This window comes from Notolepis coatsorum (genome assembly GCF_963971535.1).
Source record: "Notolepis coatsorum genome assembly, chromosome: 6".
In the NCBI taxonomy this organism is placed as follows: Eukaryota; Metazoa; Chordata; class Actinopteri; order Aulopiformes; family Paralepididae; genus Notolepis; species Notolepis coatsorum.
Genome location: NC_140170.1, coordinates 179046762 through 179069402, shown reverse-complemented (window position 1 = coordinate 179069402; position 22641 = coordinate 179046762). Strand labels below are relative to the sequence as shown.

The 22641-nt window shown below is 42.3% G+C and overlaps 1 protein-coding gene across 1 annotated transcript in view; it reads right to left on the bottom strand.

Moving 5' to 3' along the window:
• The window catches only part of LOC311229790 (inactive pancreatic lipase-related protein 1-like), a gene marked incomplete at its 3' end in the record, with an annotated part of 53189 nt that overhangs the window by 5718 nt on the left and 24830 nt on the right, over window positions 1-22641 (bottom strand). Inside the window, exons 2-10 of the mRNA XM_084315864.1 lie at window positions 14158-14309; window positions 13489-13524; window positions 12840-12962; window positions 12246-12380; window positions 10589-10697; window positions 8076-8195; window positions 7283-7399; window positions 1260-1378; window positions 307-436 (exon numbers count right to left, since the gene is read on the bottom strand). Coding sequence (XP_084171990.1) covers window positions 307-436; window positions 1260-1378; window positions 7283-7399; window positions 8076-8195; window positions 10589-10697; window positions 12246-12380; window positions 12840-12962; window positions 13489-13524; window positions 14158-14309 — 1041 coding nt within the window. The remainder of the gene's footprint in view (window positions 1-306; window positions 437-1259; window positions 1379-7282; window positions 7400-8075; window positions 8196-10588; window positions 10698-12245; window positions 12381-12839; window positions 12963-13488; window positions 13525-14157; window positions 14310-22641) is intronic.

The following is a 22641-nucleotide window of genomic DNA, read 5'->3' as shown; positions in this document are numbered from 1 at the left end:
TGAGCGATCGAGTAGGGTAAATCTGCAGAGCCGCACTGCCCAATGTCTGGGCGGGGCTTCAGGGCCTTTAATTTCGTTGTAACAACTGTAACAATGACAATAAAGATCTATTCTATTCTATTCTGTACTGTTTGTGGGCGGGGCGTCGGGGGCGGGGCCTGTACTGTGCGTGGGCGGGGCATCGGGCCTGTACTGTGCACTACTGCGCATGCAAGTGTGTGTGTGTGCGCGCATGTGTGTGTGTGTGTAGTTCAAGAGGTGTTCACTGTTGATCAGTGTCAGATGCAAGTAGAAGGGTGTACTTACGTCCATAGGGCTTGGAATCGCCCGTGTTAAGGAAGAAGTTCATATCGGAAATGTTGCCAGTCGTATATTTGTCAGCGTAGTGGCCCATCAGAGGGCAGGACTCGGTGGTAGTACATGCGAAGCATTTTTTCTATGACGACAAGAAGAAAGATGCAACAGGGCATGATAAAAGAGGTAGAGGAAATGAGCTTAACAACTTCAGCCAAGAAGATAGATGCCATTTTCCCCTCTGTGTGTTCAGTAGAAAACGATCCGGCTGCAAACTAGCCTAGCTTAGCACAAATGAATGGAAGCATATACGGATCAGCTAGACTAGCTTTAAAATGCTGGGGGAGGTGTTTTTGACTAACGGATTAGCTGAGATTGTGGTCCTGTGTAAATCTGGTCAGTAAAGCACTGATTTCCTCAATTTGTACAGTACAGCAGGTGGACTAACTCAGAGAGATAAAACATGTTTAAATTACAGATTTAATTCTGTCATGCTCGGGCTCCCTGGGCCCTGGTTGATTGGACCGTGGGCCCAAAGCAGGGATAAACTGTCATTAACGCCGACAGCAGCTGCAGACACAGACCCTCCCCATAGCGGCACGGGGGAAGCCTGTCCCAGTCGCCCCCCCCGTCGCCCCCCCCCCCCCCCCCCCCCCCCCACACCGCTGCCGCAAAAATCCAATCCCGCCGAATCAACTTCTAAAACCATTGGAAACGGTTCACAGCCGTATGTAGATAATATACGGCGACAGGTGGTGGCCCCCATACACATGCTGCTGTGAGAGGGCTACGAGCCCCCCCTCCCCCCCACACACACACACACAATGCTCCCCTTCCCTCTGACTCTGTCCAATTTCGTAGCCCTGAGTCACTTGAAATGGAAAACACAGACGTCCAGGGATGACTTGTGATGCCGCTCCAATCAGATTTGGTTAAGAGATCGGAAATGCCCTTGAAACACTTACCTTGTCAAAACTCTTCTTGTCTGCGCAGGGGTATGCCTGGAAGGCGTTGTGTTTGGAGACACTCTCGGTGTAGTACTGGTACGATCTCGCATGGTTGCAGGCGTCAAAATTCTCGGAACCTGAACAAGGGGACAGAGGGGGGGGGGGGGGGTTACCTCGGAGAGATGTAAAGAACGAGGGCATGGGTGGGAAGAGAGGGGTGGAATAAGTGAAGAGATGCAAGTGTAGATAAACGGTCTTGAATTTCAGCCGGCTTACAGTAAGTGGGAACTAACTAATTAGTTGGGTCAAGAACCAACATTCTGTGACCATTCTCTGGCTAAGATGTTTTGATGATTGATTTGACTTCTATGGACCTTTTATAAAATATTTAGCCCCCGTGTCCCTCCGAAAAATCCCGGCATTTTTTGTCAGATGGCCAAATCGAAAATATCTGCTGACGCCATCTTGAAAAATTAACTTTTGATCCAGAGCACCTAGAATCATGTATGAATGCACTTTTTTGTGTAAGTCAACCATGACGATTCCAATTCTGATATTAGTTTGACTCTATGACATCAATTTAACCCAGAAATCCAAGATGGCCACCATCCAGTAGAGCAAAAATGTAGAAAGAGACAGCAGAGCGAAAATGTAACTTTTGAATGGGAAAGTAAGATTTGGTGTTTGGGCAGGGCTTCAGACTAACAACTTTCCCAATAGCTAGCTAGCTAGCAACAACAACTAGTTAGCTAATATAGTCATTGTAGCCCTGTGTTTGGGGTTTGTTAACCCTTGTGTTGTGTTCGAAAGCTGTTTCTTTCAGGAGTTATTTTGATGATGTTCTGAGCTTGTGCTCAGCCTTCTGTTTCAAAAGGTATCTTTGACCACGCCATCTCGCCATTCCTTGACATGAAGAACTCCTGTTGACCTCGCTCATCCAGGCCTTCTTCTTCAATAGACTGCGAGTGTGTGTGTGTGTGTGTGTGTGTGTGTGTGTGCACATGTGTGTGTGCGTACGTGCGTGCATGCGTGCACTATCCCTTCATACAATGGGTTTCACGCTGGCTTGAATATGGAGCAGAGGAAGAGCAAGGCTTATTTTCATACATCTTACAATAAACCGCCCAACAAGTCAGTTGTGAATGACATCATGGAGAAGCTGTCTACCATCATCGCAACTAAGCACATGCCCTTCGCCTTCTTAGTGGGAGATCATCCTGTGTACGTCCTCATCACTCTGCTCAAGGCCGAGAACCCAAACAAGTACCATGACATTGTACCCTTTCTTGGTCCCTTCCATACACAGTGTGTGATGATGAGCGCTATCTACAAGCGCTACAAGGGGAGTGAGCTAGGAGATGTACTTGTGGCAGGAGGAGTTATTGCATAGGGCTCCGTCGACCGTGCACTGAAAGGCAAGCATTACAAGAGGGGGCTGCGTTGCTTGAGGCTCATCTATGAGGCACTCATGAGTCAGCTGGTAAAGGGGAGGCTCATGCCCAACCTGGCTGATGAGACAAGGGAGAACCTTGAGATTCTGAGAGATATGAGTCTCTCCCAAGAACCCCGTGCAACTGCACATGCGGCACTGGAGGATGATACTGACCTCGAGAGCCTCATCACCAATTTATTCACCCAGGTGGAGGCCAGTGACATGGCGGACTACTGGAGGGACTTCCTGTCTATGACGGATGCACTCATGCAGAATGTGCATGCAGTACATATCTGCAACTTGGATGAGTATGTCAGCTCTCTGCGTGCCATGCTGCCATGGATGGTAGTGTACGACAACAATAGGTATGGAAGGTGGCTGCCTGACTTCTGGGCAATGCTGACAGCTCTCCCTGCTGATCAGGTCACCTTCCTTCGTACTGACTTCACTCAGTCCATCACAGGCAACCCCTACTCCAACATGGCCTGGGACATGTGGATCGAGTGTACAATGAACAAGGGCAGCAAAATGAAGTCTGGCTGGCTCTCCATCCTCCAGAATGAGAAGCAGCTGCTGGTGCACTCCAGAAATGTGAACAATTTGGCCAAGATCCGGGTGGCTCACAATGCCCTGGCCACACACAAAAAAGCCAAGAGGAAGCACATAGAATGTGGTCCGAAAAGGATGAGAGAAGATGAGCAGCGTGTGCAGGACCTGGTCGCATGCATGCATGAGTTTGATTCCTTCCCATTTGATCCAGCCTCACCCACCCTCTGCACCCTACAGTCAGCCATGCCTGCCTCTGATGAACTCATCGTGGACTTCAACTCAGCCTATGCTGTGGGAGAGGAGAAGTTGACCAGCTTCTTGCAAGACCGAGTGTTCAGTAAGAAAACCTCCCTCCATGCACCTGTCCCTCTGAGCAAACGCTTGACATTTGCCAAGCAGCCCTGCATGGAGAAGCCTGGGGAGGAACTCAAAGCAAGAGCTGCTGAGATGGAGCGGAGTGCTCTCAACTTGTGAATCTCTCAGAGTTGCTGGAACATCGTGTTGTCGAGGAATGTGTGGCCTTATTCAACTCCAATGGCACATATAGGAAGACACAGAAGAGCAAGCTCATTCAGAAGCTCTCTCTCCAATCTGTAGATCTGCAAGAACCCTACACCGCTCTTGTCGACATGGGCATGATCTGGAGGATGGCAACCCCATCAGCAGAAGATTGGCAGACACAAGATGGCACCCCATACAAGTGGTTGGACTATGTCCACAAGGTATCATCCATCATCCTTGCCCGCCATGGTGATGCTGACCGTATTTTCTGTGTAAATGACCCGTACGACGTAGCATACTCAACTAAAGATGATGAGCGAGATCTGCGGGTACAAGGTAAGGTACATGTCCCCAACACCTACATGAATCTGGGCGACCCCTTCCCCTCTGCCAGAGAGTTCAAAACACTGCTGTGTAGCGTCAGCAACAAGGAGCGGCTACAAAAAGTAATATGCAGCTATCTGACTGACCTTGTTGCACAGGGTGTAGATACAGAGATCGTCTACTCTGTTGGCTCCCACTGCACCAACTTGTCAACCCAGCAACCAATGCAGAACTACAGCTTTGATCAGTCTGAGGCTGACACCATCCTCTTCTCTGCTTACACAGTTCTACGTGAGTCAGGCTACAGTGGCCCTGTGGTCATTGATGCAGCCGACACCGATGCCTATGTCATGGCAGTGGTCATCTCTCAACAGCTGCCCGGTATGCTCTGCATCAAGAGAAAGCAGAACACGGTCTTCTGCCGTGGCCTGGTTACTGAGGAGATGGCAGATTGTATTGTGCAGCTACACTGCATTACAGGCTGTGATGCCAATTCAGGCTTCTATGACAAGGGTAAGTCGTCGGTGTATGACAAGGTGGCAAAGAGCCCTATGGCACGACGGCTGCTCTCGCGGTGTGGAGATAGCCTTGACCTTGAGGAGGAGGTGCTAGAGGAGCTGTTCGAGTTCACACGACATGTTATTTATGGCGACAAGAAGAGTAGCACCATGGCTGAGGCCCGTGCCACAAAGTGGAAGAGAATGAAGAACAAATCATTCATCCATCTCCCTCCAGATGCAGATAGCCTACACCAACACTGCCTCCGTGCCAACTACTTGGCATATCTAGTGCGCCACCCCTCCCTGAAGCGACACCCTTCGCCACTCGGACATGGCTGGGAGCTGGTGGGTGGTCGCTGTTGCCCTGTCCGCCACACACGACCTGCTCTCCCAACACATCTACCTGCACCAGGGCCAGCTGAAGAAATTGAGGAAGAGGAGAGTGAGGAGGATGATGATTCATTGGAATCTGATGATTCAGAATCTAGTGAGGCAGAATGCTCTGATTTGGACTGATCATGACATGTTTAAAGTGGTTTCATTGTTGGGGCGCTCCAGTAGCACACCACATAGCGTGCTGAGTCGCGAAGCGGTCGTCCCGGGTTCGTTTCCCAGTCCCGGCGACCATTTGCTGCATGTCTTCCCTACCTCTCCTCCCGTTCTCCCTCTCTCCCTCTATCGGTCCTGCGTGGCCAGAAAAAGCTGAAAATGCTATAAAGTTAAAAAAAAATTAAGTAAAAAAAAAATAAAAAATGGCTTCATTGTTAATCTGTTCAAGTTACAGCTATTTAAGAGAGCGTATTTTGAAGTATAATTAGTTATCTTATCATACTGTACATTCATCAATTATTTTGCTGAGATCCTTATGAAGGTAGTTTGTTTAAAGTACAGCAGTACCATGGTAAAATTGGTTTTGACATTAAAAGTTACATTTTCGCTCTACTATATGGTGGCCATCTTGGATTTCTGGGTCAAATTGATGTCATAGAGTCAAACTGATGTCAGAATTGGAATCGTCATGGTTGACTTACACAAAAAAGTGTATTCATACATGATTCTAGATGCTCTGGATCAAAAGTTCATTTTTCAAGATGGCGTCAGCAGGTATTTTGGATTTGGCCATCTGACAAAAAATGCCAGGATTTTTCGGAGGGACACGGGGGCTAAATATTTTATAAAAGGTCCATAGAAGTCAAATCAATCATCAAAACATCTTAGCCAGAGAATGGTCACAGAATGTTGGTTCTTGACCCAACTAAATGGTCTTCTGAAGAGGGTTACGCCGTCATAGATGTGTGTGGGGCAGCGGGGGACAAGTCAAGTCAGGAAGCTACCAAGGAGATACTCAGCAAAATGGAAAATACAAATAAAAGAGAACTAGGGGCCAGTGAAGTGGAGACTATACTGTATGTTGGGGAGAGAGAGAGAAAGGGGGAACGGGCTGTGTTGTTTTGCACCCAGCGTGGGGCGAGCACCAGGCACTCCAGGACCTCCAGCTATGCGGGGCTGGCTCCCACTCTCCCTCTCTTATCTATAAGATCAAAAGTGGCAGATTCAGCTGTGCCCTCGACGCCGCACACCCCCCCCCCCCCTCCCCCAGGCACGGCACCAATGCGGCCACTTGAGACACACTGCGGCACATTTCAAAAGGAATCCGGCGGCGAGCAGCCATTTTAGAAAATATTTGTTCAGATAGGTCCAACTGGAACAACTAGGCCTGAGGTTTCTTTTTACTGTTTTTCCATTGGGCCCAATCCAATGTTCCATGCCGGTGTGTTGTGCACATTGTAAGACACGTAGTTGAGAAAATAGAGTCAGATGAGTCAGTGTGATATTTATATGTATAGGAACGGCTCGTCCTTGGGTCGTTTTCCTGTGGCCCTCGTTGTGCCTTATGCAGTTTCAGAGTCAATCGAGTTCTATCAAGTCAAGTCAAGAGTTTTATTTGTCACGGCATACAAGTATACAATGAAATGCGGGTGGTCTTGCCCGCAACGATGTGCAATACAGTAGTACAACATATAATGGAATCTGTGGAATAATATAATGATCCCCCAACTCTCATGTAAAGACATTCCCCTCCCCTGTATCTATCCTGTGTCCCCCCCCCCCCCCCCCCCCCATTTGACCTATCAAATGGGACCACCTCCCCCCCCTTTTAACTATATAATGATCCTCCCAACAACATTCATTTCCAGGTCTCTTTACCTGGGTAATTTCAGCTGATCACCTGGGGCGAGAGCCTCAGCCATTCTCTCTCTCTAAATACTATGTGTATATTTCTATCTGTCTGGGTAATAAACCTTATTATCTTGATCTCGGTTGACTGAGTACCTTCTTCAGGATATCCACAAATATCCCACAAATCCAATAAACAACATTGTGCAATAAACAGGTAACATAGTGGGACATCACGGTATTTGTACATAGTTATTTACAGAGCATGAAGGACATGCTAGGTCCCTTGGTAGTGCAATACACTGTTACTATACTATTTTTAAAGTGTACCTTTCCTTTGTGGCCATAAGTGTGGGCGTGTGCAGCTATCAAAGGTCAACTCATATGCTGGGTTTAATTACATTTCATTTGGGATATTGGAATATGTAACATGGTTAATTAATAGTTGTAATTTAGTGTTTAGTAAACAAAAGTAGGCCTAACCAATTACTCTGTGTGTCTCACTTTGCGCGCAAACTTTTGACAAGTGCAAAAAGTTGCATCTTTGCTCATCTCACCTTGCCAGAAGGCCTCCAGGTCGGCGTAGTTACCACTGTTCTTGCCACAGCCTGGCATGCGCTCTCCTCCGTTGGGGTAAAAGTCAAAGTGACCGATGGCCTCAGATATTCCCAGGCCTGACAAGGACACAGCAGTCAGTCATTGCTTTGTTTAAACTAAGGAACTTCATCAACAGGGACGGTTCACTTGAGGTCAGCTGTGAAACCTTTGATCTAGGATTTGAAGAACTAAGAGGAAACGTCTTAGCTTGATTTTACACTGTACTTCCCATCCATCCATTGATATGTTGCATATTTACAGTAAGACAACTGTATTCATGTGTTGTTGTATATATGTATTTAAATGTTATTAATATGCGCCAGAGTAATGTGCTTACCTTACCTGGCAAATACTTCTGTTTAGTTATGTTTGTTTTTAATTGCTGAATAGGGTTGTCATCATAGAACATTACGTTTATTTCATATTAAAAGATGAAGACCGTTTTATATAGTGAGTGTGCAATCTGCTGTGCACCAGCCATTGTATAAATAAATGACCAGAGTTATGTATTACCATGATACCACTTAAATAATACCATAATCCAATTTAAACCACGATACCGATGGTAACATCATTAAGGTATTCCCATAATTTTGTCAAAACAAAAATACCAAAATACTTTTTCGTAAAGGGATACCAGCCGTTTTGGCCTGAAGCAGAGAAGCAGAATGCAGATATGAGATCATATAATAAGGGCTCTTAGTCCACACACTAACACACACACTAATCATCACGACCACATGTGATGTTCACCAAGTTTGGGCTTGAAGGGAAGACTGTCGGTGTGAATCACATCCACAAAGGCAGCGTCAGTGGTATCCAGGCGCACCATGGCGTCACCACCCAGGAAGTACGGCTCGATTGGGTCCAGTCCTGCAGTACAAGGAATGTGATGAATCGTTAACCGTTTGAACTCACTGTTAGGAGAATAACGTATAAGATTAAGATAAGAGAAATGGTAGGATACACTGAGATGGATATGGATATGATTACAGTTCAAATGATTAAAAGCCTAATACCATGTTGGACAGAGTGTGAGATATGTTCACCTTGTCCTATTCCATCCTTGAAGATTTTGATCTGTAGATAATACTCTATTTGGAAGTTAACCCACTTTCATAGTTGTCATATTTAACCTTAGAAACAACTGAAAATTATGAATATGCTACCATTAGCAAATGCATTGTGGTTTCTATTTACATTTTGAAATGAATGCAACGACCCTTGCCCTGATTTAATCTATGGAAGATTAGTACAGTTCTGGGATGTTTATAAATATCTACCAGAATATTAATAAATAAAATGTGAGAGATTTGAGAAGTTTGAGTCCCTTACTAAAAAGTGTTTTACCATGGTACCACTTTTGTACCATATTATCCCAAATTGGTATTACCTATACCATGGTATTATTCCGAAAAAGATTGAATTGGTAAATAATCCAATTTAAACCATGATACTGATGGACATACCATGGTACTTCTTCAGCTGCAACCAGCTCAATAGCTTGCTCTGTTGGTTGCTTGCAGTGGTGAAAAGTCAGTTTTCACTCAAGCACTGTAGCTAAGGAGAAATGTTCAGGTACTTGTACTTTACGAGTATTTAAATTTGAGGGAACTTTGCACTTTTTTCCACTACATTTATCTGAATCAGTTACTAGTTCCTCAAATTTGAAGCCTGCCAACTTCAAGAGGATGTAATCAGAAGCCAGTATAACTGGACCACATACCACTTTAACATAACCTTTAGAGGTCAATGGTTTGAGGTTTGAACGCTCCCAAGCACCGAAATCACAAGCATAACAAGTGCATAGTTTCCCTTTTACAGTATTACTGTTAAGTGCATTCAATATCAAATACTTCTCTACTTTTACTTAAATGTAATTTTGAATGGAGGATTTTTACTTTATTTCTACTGTGACTTAAGTAAAGGAACTGTGTACTTCTTCCACCTACCTTAGATACTATTGTTACCATGTATATAATATGTTACATATATACAATATACATTACATTCATACCAATTATTCACCTGTTCTATTCTCCATCCATCTATCACCCATTGCAACACTCTATATCACCTAAATCCAAGTTGGGGGATCCTCCTTTGAACAACCCGTCTGAGGTGTGTCTCCTTCACACCGCCTGTAGTTCTCCCCCCTATTGCTAGTTTTTTAGTGAGTCGTTGCTTATCTTCATTGGGGAAAGTCTGGGAGTGTTGCATTGGATTTTATGGTGTTTTTTGTTTTTGGTATTTTGTGATGTTTCTTCTTGACTTGTACAAGAAGACTTGTACAGCCCATGGGGGCTATTCCATGTGATCTCTGGCTATATAAATACATTTGATTTGATTTGATTCCACCACTGGTTGGTTGGTCCACAGAAGTTTCCCCATCCTCTAGCGGCCACCGTTTGCACTCTATGAGGCTGAAGTTTGGCATGTAGGTTAAGTGTGTGTGTGTGTGTGTGTGTGTGTGTGTGTGTCTCATCCTAGAAGTTGGCTGCACGTTTGACTACAGTCTAGAGGAAGCCTTTACAACCAAAATGTTAAAGTATCAACTGGTAGAGCATACCATATCACAACTCGGCTACAACTGTAAACTTTTAGTCTTCATATTTGGAAGCCTGGGTTCATGTTCATAAGTTGGGTGTTAGAGGCCTTCAGATGGCCGGTCTTCCGAAGAAAAGAGCCAAACAATTAGCAAGATATTGCTCAGTGTCAGCAATTATTGGCAGCCGCGCAATTTGGAGAAGACGCTGCTATCTGTATCCATGAGCTGTGTGTTGATTGTCAGGTTCATCATCCATGTGTGTGTGTGTGTGTAACTTTGGTAGCCATTGTCAATTTGGGCACGAATGTATCAGAATAAGCCACAATGTACAAGTGCACTGATAATATTTGTGTCCTTTAAACATTGTCTTTATGTGGACATAAATAAAGATTCTAAATTGTGTGTGTGTGTGTGTGTGTGTGTGTGTGTGTGTGTGTGTGTGTGTGTGTGTGTGTGTGTGTGTGTGTGTGTGTGTGTGTGTGTGTGTGTGTGTGTGTGTGTGTGTGTGTGTGTGTGTGTGTGTGTGTGTGTGTGTGTGTGTGTGTGTGTGTGTGTGTGTGTGTGTGTGTGTGTGTGTGTGTGTGTGTGTGTGTGTGTGTGTGTGTGTGTGTGTGTGTGTGTGTGTGTGTGTGTGTGTAATATTCTGTGAATCCATGAATGCGTGGATACATGCGTGCATTCGGCACTATTTTGGCTTGTTGTAAGGTTTGTCTCTCACCTGTGATCCGGGCCAGACCAGGGATGTTTTGTCCAACGTATCCAGCAGCATGCGCCCCCATGCTGTGTCCGATGATGTGGAAGTTGTCAGCCTTAATGTTACTGAAATCCTTAAATAAATAGTTTATCATTGACAACGTTTATGATATTTGGTCATCTGCAAATCAATAATCAAACCAAATTATGATAAATGATGTTGAAATAGAAAGAGTGCATGAAAATACATTTCTCAGGGCATAATAATATATAATTGATTCATTAATTTAAAAACAATATTATATAAAACTAAAGATATCTTGAATAAAAAATGTATATATATATATATATCTTGAATCAGAACTCACTATATATACTGTGTTGTTCTCGCATAGTTCCATACATGACCTACTGTGTGGAGGTATGCATGGGGAAACACATACAAAACCTACAGAACAGAGCTATAAGAATTGTAAATTGATTGGATTATAACAAATCAACCAACGCACTATTTATTAACTTACATGCTTAAAAATGTTGTGATCTTGATCTCGAAACTGCACAACTAATGTACAAGGCACAAAATAGTTTTCTTCCTAACACATTCAGAGGTAGTTTGAAATTAGAGTCAGTATGAATTTAGGGGATACATTTACATTTAGTCATTTAGCTGACGCTTTTATCCAAAGCAACTTACAAGTTCTGTACGACAAGTCATCAGGAAGGGCACAACTCTATCAGCTGAGTAACAATGTTCATCAAAGTGTTGAGTGCTACAGTGTAGGTTAGTTTATTAGGATAAGTGCATGACAGTAAGGTTAGTTAGGGTTAGATTTTTTAAATTTTATTTATTTATTTATTTTCAGATAATCGTTGAAGTGCGTCTTTAGACGACGGCGAAAGATTGGACGGGATAGGTATGTTTACAGATGTGTTCCATAGACTCACGGGAATTGTGTAACATTGCCCAAATAGTGAAAGGAATAGCAAAACATGGGACCTTTAACAGGATAATTTAAAGCTATAGTGAGAGGGTTGCCTATTAGAATATGTTATGCAAAAGGTATCATAATTAAAATCTAGTAGTGAGAGGGTTGCCTATTAGAATATGTTATGTAAAAGGTATCATAATTTATAGCTAGTAGTGAGAGGGTTGCCTATTAGAATATGTTATGTAAAAGGTATAATAATTTAAAGCTATAGTGAAAGGGTTGCCTATTAGATTATGTTATGTAAAAGGTATAATAATTTATAGCTAGTAGTGAGAGGGTTGCCTATTAGAATATTTTGTGTAAACGGTATAATAAGCTAAAGCTAGGGTTGCCTATTAGAATATGTCAAATCATCTGGACAGCCCATGTATTTGCAGTTGTAAAATCAATCCAAATCACTTGGTGTGTGACTGTGATATACTGTATCACCAGAAAGTACTCAACCTCTACTGTCTTTAACTATGAATGACCACAATTCTCTAATCTTTAGATAATAAAGTTGAATAAAGTTCCTCTGAAAATCTCAAATGGACTTATATGGTTCTTCGTCTGAGGTACTCAATTGTCCAAGTATTTGTGTGTAAAATCACTACCATTTCATTTGATTGTTTGTGACCTGCTGAAAAAAAACATTCCTTGATGCAGATTTGCTGTGTGATATAGATATATATATTATATACACATATATACCATCAAGAAGCGGATCATGTGGGCTGTCTGGGCGGCCACCACCCTGGCGTTGTTGGCGGCCTGGGAGAACTGGGTCTTAACTCCTTTCTTCCACTCCACAACGATGCAGTTCACGCTCTCCGCCTTGACTATAGCCTGGGAACCAGAGAACATTTAGTCAACTCCCTGCACCCTTACCAAAAAGTATCATTGTATGTCCATGGTTCTTCGGTAACTAGATGATGATGGTATATGTGGCTGTAACCAATGAAGTGACCAAAAATCTGTATCATGGTTTAAATTGGATCGTACCATAGCATTATTTTAAGTACAAAAGTGGTACCATGGTGATGCATAACTTTTACCATGGCAGTATGGTCAATTATTTATAAGATAAGATAAGATAAGATAAGATATTCCTTTATTGATCCCCTTGGGGAAATTCAGGAAATACAATATACAATTGTCGGTACCATGGTGAAACTCAAATGACCATCAAACTCCTTCCCTAGAGCCAATTCCTCCATTTTGCACTTCATGTCAGCCAGACAAATACAAATGCTCACAATAATTGAAAGGATTTTGATCAATGATTTACCCATATCTTCTTCCTACCTTGCACATGTCCTGTGCCCAGTCCTCGTCTCCCTTCTCCAAATAGCCCGGGATGATTACTTTGGTTTTCCTAAACCCACGGTAGTTTGATGCACTGATCATTACATCATCAGCTTTGATCTCCTGAGGGTGAGCATTGACGTGGTTTTAGTTTATTTGATTTTAGTTGATTAGAGTAGAGTAGAGTAGAGAGTTTAGTGTAAACAACAAACATAAAAACCCGCATCACTTCTTTCCAGAGGCAAACAGGCAATCGTCACATGAAAACAAAGAACCGTTTCTTTTTAAAGTGTCACCATGGGAGATATTTACGGTGACCAAAGGCAAAATATTCTTGATGAAGTAAATTACTAATGTTAAAGCAACAATGTGTAATTGTAACTGTCTGCTTTCTGTGAGCAGTATGCTGTGCACTGTGTTTTCAATACATTTCCCATGAGTGTCTTTTTGCATGGTCGCGTCAGACTATTTGAGCATTATACTTGATTTATACCTGTTGAAATGTACAGTAAAGCACTATACTTGATTTAACATGCACCTGTTGAAATGTGAAGTAAAGCATTCTACTTCATTTGACATGTACCTATTGATATGTACAGTAAAGCATCCAGACATTAGATATTTCACTGGTGATTGTTATGGTACTCACCCTTGTTTCATGTATAAGAGGCTTGGGTGGTCCTCCCTATAGCAGAGAGGCGAGAGCTGCATTGACATCTGTTTCTATATAAAGCCATAATTGGAGATTGCCCAAATTATCTCACTTCTCTATTGAAGTGGACATGTGGACGTTGTGATACTTGTTTCAATGATTGGCTCTTACATTTAAAGCACCTTGAGTTTGTACTAAACTTGGAAAATCTGCTTTTAGCTTATGTGCTCCTGACATGTGGAACATACACCACAACAAACTCTAAAGCTCAATACTTTGGTATCCTTTGGTCCGTTTAAATCCCCAACCATTCCACCATAATTATGTTGTTTTAATTGATTATTATTGCAATGATTGTATATTTCTTGTATTTATCATGTATTTATCATGTGTTTATTATTACTTGATTGAACATGTACCTGTTGAAATGTACAGTAAAGCATTCTACTTCCTGTTAAAATGTACAGTAAAGAACACCAGCTTCGTTAAAACTACAGTAAAAAGACCACTATATAAAAAACACCAACTACATTAAAACTACAGTACTATAAACTACAGATATATTCAAATCCATGTGGAGCAGTTCTATATGTAAAGCATTCTACTTCATGTAACATTTACCAGTTAAAATGTACAGTAAAGTATTCTACTTCATGCAAGAGGTACCTGGTAGTAGTGGTTATTGGGGGTGAAGAGAAGGAAGCGTGTCCCGATGGCCTCTGGCCCCCAGGGAAGACGGGAGAGGGGTCTCTCAGCCGTTCCACCCCAGGGAGGCTGGTCATCAAAGCAGCCCAGGTCATCGAAACACACCTCAGCACCTGGCAACATAGAACAGAGATCAGGAAAATCACTCAACACAAGGAGTCAATGCCCCCATCACTGGTGGTCATATTCATTGTCATTTACTCCCAATAACTGTCAAACTAAATTAATGAAGAGTTCTTGGATGTGTGTGAGGTTATGTGCAAAATAAATCAGCATTGTTTTTTGGTGAAGTGCCCCTTTAATATTTGTTTCTTATTGTTGATTTATTGTTGTTTTGTCCCAGGGAGCACAATATGACCAGATTATTATTATTATTATTATAGAAATTATTTAAAGGTAGAATTTGTAATACCATCATTACCAAAATTACCATTTGTTCTTTTGGTCATGTGTGAATTGTTGAGTTTTTATAATTTATTATCCTGTGAAGACATCCAGGGCTTCCAGCTGTGAGCCAGGCAGCAATAGCAACCCCTCCCCTATCCCACTCCAACCCACACATCAGATCAGAACAAAGAAAAGGTAAACAAACTTCAATACCAAGCAGGGCTCTTTAGAGGTTGCTGTTTTATGGCATTACAAATTCTACCTTTAAGGTAGTCCATGATTCCATGTCTATACTGTAGGTGGGGAGACAACAGTCGAGAGAGAAACCTATGATCAAAATGAAATTGTCTGTGCTCGTCACCAATGCAAGAGGCTGCGGTCTCGACTCCCGGAGAGTCAGCATTGCCTTGGCTCGGGCTGATCGCTATACTAACTCGTTTGGCTGAGTTAGGGGGAGGGGAGCCGTGGGTGGGTCCTGGGCGTTGTGGACAGCGACCCCTACAGTTCGGTCGGGGCGCCTGCTCAGCAAGGGTAGGATCTGGAGAAAGGTAGTGTGACCTTCCACACGTTACACTCTCCCGGTGAGAATCTGCGCGGCCAGGCTGGCTGCACATGCGTCGGAGGAAAGCATGTGACAGTCTCCGGCCTCTCGGACCAACAGTAGGGGAAAGTGCGCAATAACCAGGAAGGGGGTTGGGAATTGGCATAACGACTAACAGTGGGATGGGACAAAAATCGGGGAAAAAGGAGGGGGAAAAAGATAATAAAAAAAAAATGAAATTGTCTCACTATTCTCAATATTCTCGGCCAACGTGAAACTCTAATTCAATTCAATTCAAAAAACGTTATTAGTCCCGCAAGGGGCAATTTAGAGCATGATACGGCAAACAGCTGCATTTCTATACATTCAAGACAAAACAGGACAAAACAGGGACAAGAGACATACATGACACTTCAAAGCACAAGAGACATGACACTGCCAGAACGGGATCCTTACACTGTTGATCCGTCAGTCCAATAAATAAATAAATAATGACGAATGCTAATGAGGTAAAACTATTCCTAATTTAGCTGGGGACCCTAGAACCTCCTCTACTACTGATTTAGACAACACAATTTTGTATCATGTTTCATGATATCCAGAAAACCCATGATACGGTCTGATCACACTGATGGCAGATACACAATAAATATTAATACACAATATATTGCCCAGCCCTGCTCACTCACTCCTCAGGAAGTATAATATGTACACATGTCATAGAGTACTCACACAGTACTCACGCAGACTTTGTGTCGTATGCACGTTACATACATATAAAATATTACATAATGACGTGTTCAAAATGCTCCCTATTGGTGGTGAAATTAATAACATTAATAAAGACATACCATATGCTGCGCTGAAGACACAACTGAACAAACACAACACCCAAACCAGAGACATCTGGAAGACGAACATTAGACACCATGTTGTCAAGATTTTATGAAACTACACAAAAACATAAAGAAATTATACAAAACGTTATTTCTTCTATTATATGAGTAGATTATGTTGGCTGTTGTTGTGTATTTCAATTTCAATACCACTATGGTAATCTACCATTTTCTGGGGTAGTGTTGGGTCAATTTATTACCGTATCATATTACTGTTATCACATTCTTTGTTATGTGTGGGGGGGGGGATTAATAATTGATCACAAAAACAGAAGAAAACGTGTTTTTTGACTTACCTTGATGCAAGAGCAAAAAAGCTGGCTCTATTCCAACAAAGATGCAACATCCTTTATATACAGTGTCGTATCTTATGTAAACATCCTATAGGTTAGTTTACATAATATACGACAACAGCAGCAAGGACCTGGGAAACTAGCAGGTGTGGACTCCCTTACCAAAGGTCCTTTATCACGTTTTCTATCTTTGGGGTGGACATGTTTTCCAACACTTGTGTACAATGATTGTATTATCTTTTGGGAACATGTGAAACACATACCTGTTTTTCAGAGTACTCTATTCTCTCTATCTAATCATTTGCACATCTACTCATTTGCACTCCTTTCTTCACAATTTCCTGTATTTGTATACATGTTTAGTTGATCACCTCCCTATATTCCTGATCTTAGTTTAAAATGTTTACTTTGAAATTACTAAATGTACGTTACTAACCTTTTATAATAGTTCAAATCTAAATTGGTTGATCCCAAGGTGGGACCAGGGCAGAAAGGAATCCCATCCTGATTGATTGGTTGATTGATTGATTGATTGATTGATTGATTGATTGATTGATTGAATGATTGATTGATTGATTGAATGATTGATTGATTGAAAACTTTACTAACAGATTGCAGAAGGGGAACAATACAGTACAGCTCAATACACACAATTGTTAAGGGGATGCAGACCAGAGAAAGACTTTCGTCTTGTTTACATCAGGGTCCCCCATTTTCAATTCATCATAATATGACATACACTAGTACATACAGATAGACAGTACTGCTACATCTATACATTTATGACATACCAGATTTACAAATACAGTATTGTGATACCAAAAGAGTCTAAAAAAGAGAGTATATACATTTGACGTAGAAACTGTACATTGGAGGAGGTTGGGTAGATGGGGTGGGAGGGGGTAGGTGGGGGGGGGGGACTGTACATTGGAGGTGGTTGGGGGGGGGTTGGGTAGGCGGGTGGGGTTGGGTAGGTGGGGTGGGGGAAGCTGTACAACTGTACAAGCAAAACTGTACATTGGGATATCGACCAAACCTTACTTGGTTCCAAGAAGAGGGTCTCGTGTATTATTGGGTTAGGACATTTACTGTACATTTACAGGGGCCAGTTTCGAATTGCAGTCTCCCGTAGGTGCTCTTTGAGACTGGTTTTGAAAGTGGGTAGTGATTCACATTCCTTTACAGCTGTGGGTAGGGCGTCCCACATTGATGTGGCATAATTGCGAAATGTGTTTAGTCCCTTGTTTGAGCCGAATCTGGGTTTAACATGATTTGTTGAGCTTCCTCTGGTGTTGTGATCGTGGTATTCACTGACCTTTGGGAAGTATTTTGACATGTACATGGGTACCTTAGTCGTATAGTGTATCTTGTAGACCAGGCCCATTGCAAGTTGCTGTACTCTGTCGTCTACTCTAAGCCATCCTAGGTTGTCAAAGTGGGCAGGGGTGAGGTGGGTTCTAGGAGTAAGGTCAAGCAGTAGTCTGACCAGTTTGTTTTGAGATGTTTGTAATTTGGTTTTTAGCGCCTTTGAGGTGCTTTGGTACCATGAGGTGCAAGCATAGTCGTAGTACCCTTGAATGAGTGCTCCTGCCAGAGTCTTCAGGGTATTCTTGTTTACCAGAGAGGAGATCCGGTACAAGAATCGAGTTCGTTGGTTGACTTTTTTTTATTACATTGGTTGCCATTTTGTCACAGGAAAGATTAGCCTCTAGGATGGAACCCAGGTAGGTAATTTCATCTTTCCTTGTGACAATATTGTCACCCACTGTAACTGAGAAGCCGTCGGTCTTGCTGAGTTTGTTATTTGAACCGAAGAGAACGGACTATGTTTTGCCCATGTGTAATGATAGTTTGTTATCAGCGAGGTCAGAGACCAGCAGGGTCCTGACCATGACATAAGAGCAAAATGGCCGCCGTGTGAATATGGTCAATGGTTCTTCAGTGCAAGGGTTAATTTATGCTGTGTATGTGACAAATGACCTGACTTGACTTAACCCTGATATGCATCTAGTATACCCCTGCACACTATACTAGTACCCTAAGATATATAATGATGATATAATAATGAATATCCTTCACTTTCTGTTGTTCTTGGACAGCCATGACTTTAAAGGGTTAAGTTCAGAATTCTGGACCCTATTCTTGCCCTATTCTTGCCCTCCACACACACCTTCTACTATGAACTATGAATCACTAAAGACACTTTTAACTGCTGCTATGACCGCCTCCATGGAACGTGCAATGTAACTCACTGTGCCTTGTTGTATTGTATATATATTTTTATCTATTTTTATCTATTTTATCTTATTTTCTAGCATTCGCTTGTATTTAAATATGTTTAAGTTAAGTACTGTGTGATTTTTTTTGTGAAGGGTGGACTAGCAAAGTAAGATTTTCATTGTATGGCAAACTGTCGTTTTAACTGTGCATATGACCGTAAACAATCTTGAATCTTGAATTTCTACGGACCAATGATGTGGCCGATCGGAAGAGTCCTTTCTCAGCACAATTCATGCTGTTTTTTATTCTTCATACCTGCAGCTCCCGCTATGTTTGCCACAGAACTACTGTTAAGCAATGGAGCCATGCTTCAAGGCCTGAGATAAACACTATCTGTGTCACGGTGCATCCTAAGTTTTCAAGTATGATCCAGTGCTTTTTACCAGTTGGTTTTGTGGCTAAGGAGGAGCTGGCCGGCCGGCTATCCAGTAGCACAGCATGGATTGTGCCGAGAAAGGACTCTAGCCATTGACAACATTGTCGGTGAGTATAGTAGGAACTATGGCTAGGGGTAAAGAATTCTGAACTTACCCTTTAATACTGTACATGTCCAACAGATGGCATGAGAGAGTAAGTGGTGGTGGAGTCTCTCTGCCACTCCTCTGATGTCTGACAAATTGTTGCATTCAAACTATGACAAATACTGATTCCCAAAATGTAAATATAAATACTGATTCCCAAAAGAAAACATTTTAGAAGAGGAAAAGAAAATACGGTAACACTTTATAATAACACTCAGTTATAAGACCTGTATACGGTATTTGTAGATAATGAACTGTTCATGTAGATCATGAACAAACCATTTATATACATTCGTAAATTATTATTAAATCATTTATAACTATATTTGTATAACATTTACAAATTAGTTCTACATTATTTATAACTCATTATCAACATTGTTTGTACTTGATTTGTTCATCATTAAATAATGTTGTTTAATGTGTATAGTAACACATTTGTAGATGCTTTGAAAAATGGATATGAAAAAACGACTATACTGTACCTCCATTTATTTGTTCATGTTCAACAAATGATTTGTTAAGACATTCATAAAACATCTATAAATAATTTGCAGATGCTATTGTGTGCCCTAATCTAAAGTGAAGCCTATTCATCATTAACAAATGTCTAATAGTTAGTTTATTTGTGGACTTTTATGAATACACATGAAGCAATTACCAGACTTGTCTTTCCATGTTTAACCAATTATTTGTTAAAGGAAAACTCCAACATTTTGGGAAATTAACTTATTTAACATCTTCCCTGGAGTTAGACAAGAAGATACATACCTTTTTCGTCTCTCTGCATGCATTGGGCTTAGGGAACACCTGGACTGTTAGCCTAGCTTAGCTTCATCACTGGAAGTGGGGCAGACATTTAGCCGAGTTCAGAGATTGCGCTCGTCACCAATGCAAGAGGCTGCGGTCTCGACTCCCGGAGTCAGCATTGCCTGGGCTGCGGCTTGGGCCGATCGTCATACTAACTCGTTTGGCTGAGTTAGCGGGAGGGAAATCGAGGGTGGTAATCTGGCGTTGTGGACGCGTCTATTCGAAGCCTAACCGGTTCATGCTTCCGCGTTCGCGTTTTGCTAATCTGATTGGCCACTGCCATTTCTGGTGCGATCTGATTGGCCACTGATGTTTCTGGTCATGTGACATGTGCGCCCAATCGCGTGACGCGCCCATTTCCGCCTCGACCAGCAGCAAACTACCTAACGCCTAGTTTATCACTGGTTAAGTTTAGGCGACTCTTTCGAAGTTGGTTAAGGTTAGAGTTTGGAATCAGGGCTGGCGTTCTATCGCCCTGCTCTAAGACAAACTCTAACCTTAACCAACTTCGAAAGAGTGCCTAAGCTTAACCGGCGAAAGAACTTGCCGTCACACGATTGATGCGACCAGAAACATCAGTGGGCAATCAGAGCGCAAAACGCGAACGCGGAAGCATGAACCGGTTAGGCTTCGAATAGATGCGTTGTGAACAGCGACGTCTACAGGTCAGGTCTGGGCGCCTGCTCAGCGAAAGGCAGGAAGTGGTGAAGGCAGTGTGACCTCCCACGCGTTACGCTTCACCAATGAGAGTCCTCGCTGCCAGGTGAAAAAAGAGCCACTGGCTGTCTCCACATGTGTCGGGAGGAAGCAGGTGGTAAGCTTCAGGGTTCCCTTGTACCGACCAGTAGGAGGAACATGCGCACAACAACCAGGTTGGGTAGGGGGGGAATTGGCACGACTAAATTGGGATGGGGAGAAAAATAGACAAATCAGGCGGAGAAAAAGAGGATAAAAAAAAAAAGACATTTAGCCTAGTTCACTACAGTCAGGAAATATACTCCAAATACAATCAAAATACAACTCCAAAACGTTCCTGTAAACATGTTGTGACCTGTGTATTTACCACGTCTCCCAGTCACACATGTCACACGAGTCTCCCAGTCACACAAGTCACCCAGTCACACAAGTCTCCAAGTCACAAAAGTATCCAAGTCACCAAGTCACACGAGTCTCCCAGTCACACAAGTCTCCCAGTCACACAAGTCTCCCAGTCACACTGCCTTTTCCATTCTGTCGCGGTGACACTGGGGGAAACCCCAACTATCAAGGAGGGTGGTTGTTACCGCCATCTTCAACACGTTTCCAAGAAAAGTTTGAATGTCCATGGCATCAAAACATCTGAATGTCAAGGTCATTACTGTAAGCAGATACTTTCTTATTTTCTATTTTTTGTGGTAGCGAAGTTTTACTAAAATGGTGAAATGCCTTGTTATTAGTTATAGTTGGGTAGCCTACTCTAGTGATCTAAATATCACTTTTCAACACTACTAAAATGTACATATTGTACAAATGTACATATAGGGACACACTACGTTGTAGGATTTTTGGCACCACAACATCAACGAAACCACTGCCTGACTAAAAATAAATGTCTTTCGAGCCACATAGTAAGTGCCTCACAGACATCAGACAGCATTATTCTTCAACTTGTTTTTTTTTCCTTTTTGAAATTTGAAATCGATGACAATGTAGCCGCCGTCACCTCTGGACCATAACTTCTCTCTGCTCTCTGACAGTCAATTACAGTGACATTCTCTGACAAAGCACATCAATCAACCTGTCAGGTAAGATATATTGGGTATGCTGGAATTCGCCTCCATGTGGGCGCACGCGCACAGGGTTCAGGAGGCCACTGATAGACATTAGACCCCGGGCAGTCACACAAAATAACAACCAAGACTGCCTGCTATGTGACCTTTCATCCAGCCAACATTAATTTGATCCATTACTTGTCAGGAAGGCAAGCGATTGTATTGTCATCCATCAGAATGTGTGCCCACCTGCTCCATTTGGTGAGTGACCAAAACCTTTGGGTATGGGACAGGGCAGGACAGAATGAACTATACCGCCGACATTTATACACGTCATATCTGAACCCAGACGTTGCATTGGTATCAGTGAATAAAGCAAATGAACTCATCCAGAGGGATGTTTCCTCTTCATGTACAGTAAGTAGAGGAATCACATTTTTGTCACCTATCGCTGTATCACTCAAAACAGTTCTCAATAGACAGAGCTAAGATTAACTTAATAAAGGGGCACTTCACCAAAAAATCTATGCTGATTTATTTTGCACATAATCTCACACACGTCCAAAAACCGTTTTACACACATTTGTTTAGTTTAACAGTTATTGCGAGTAAATTAGTTTGAATATGGCCACCAATGATGTCATTGGGGATGTTGAATCGTTGTGTTATGTTAATTATAGCACCGTGAAATTATAAGGTGGCAGTCTTTATAAGACAAGGTGTTGTGAAGGGCCAGATTAAACCGAATATATATATTTATTTATATATATATATTTAATTGTATTTGTATATTCTCTAATATTCCCTGATATCCCTTGTATATTCCTTGTACAATATGCATTGAATATCCATTCTAGCCTACTGAACATCCCATAATAGTCTCCATTCTACTATTGGTCGAGACCTTGGTGCCAGGCTGCCATACCCCTCAGACCCAGTTCAAACGTACCGCTCGACATGTACGAA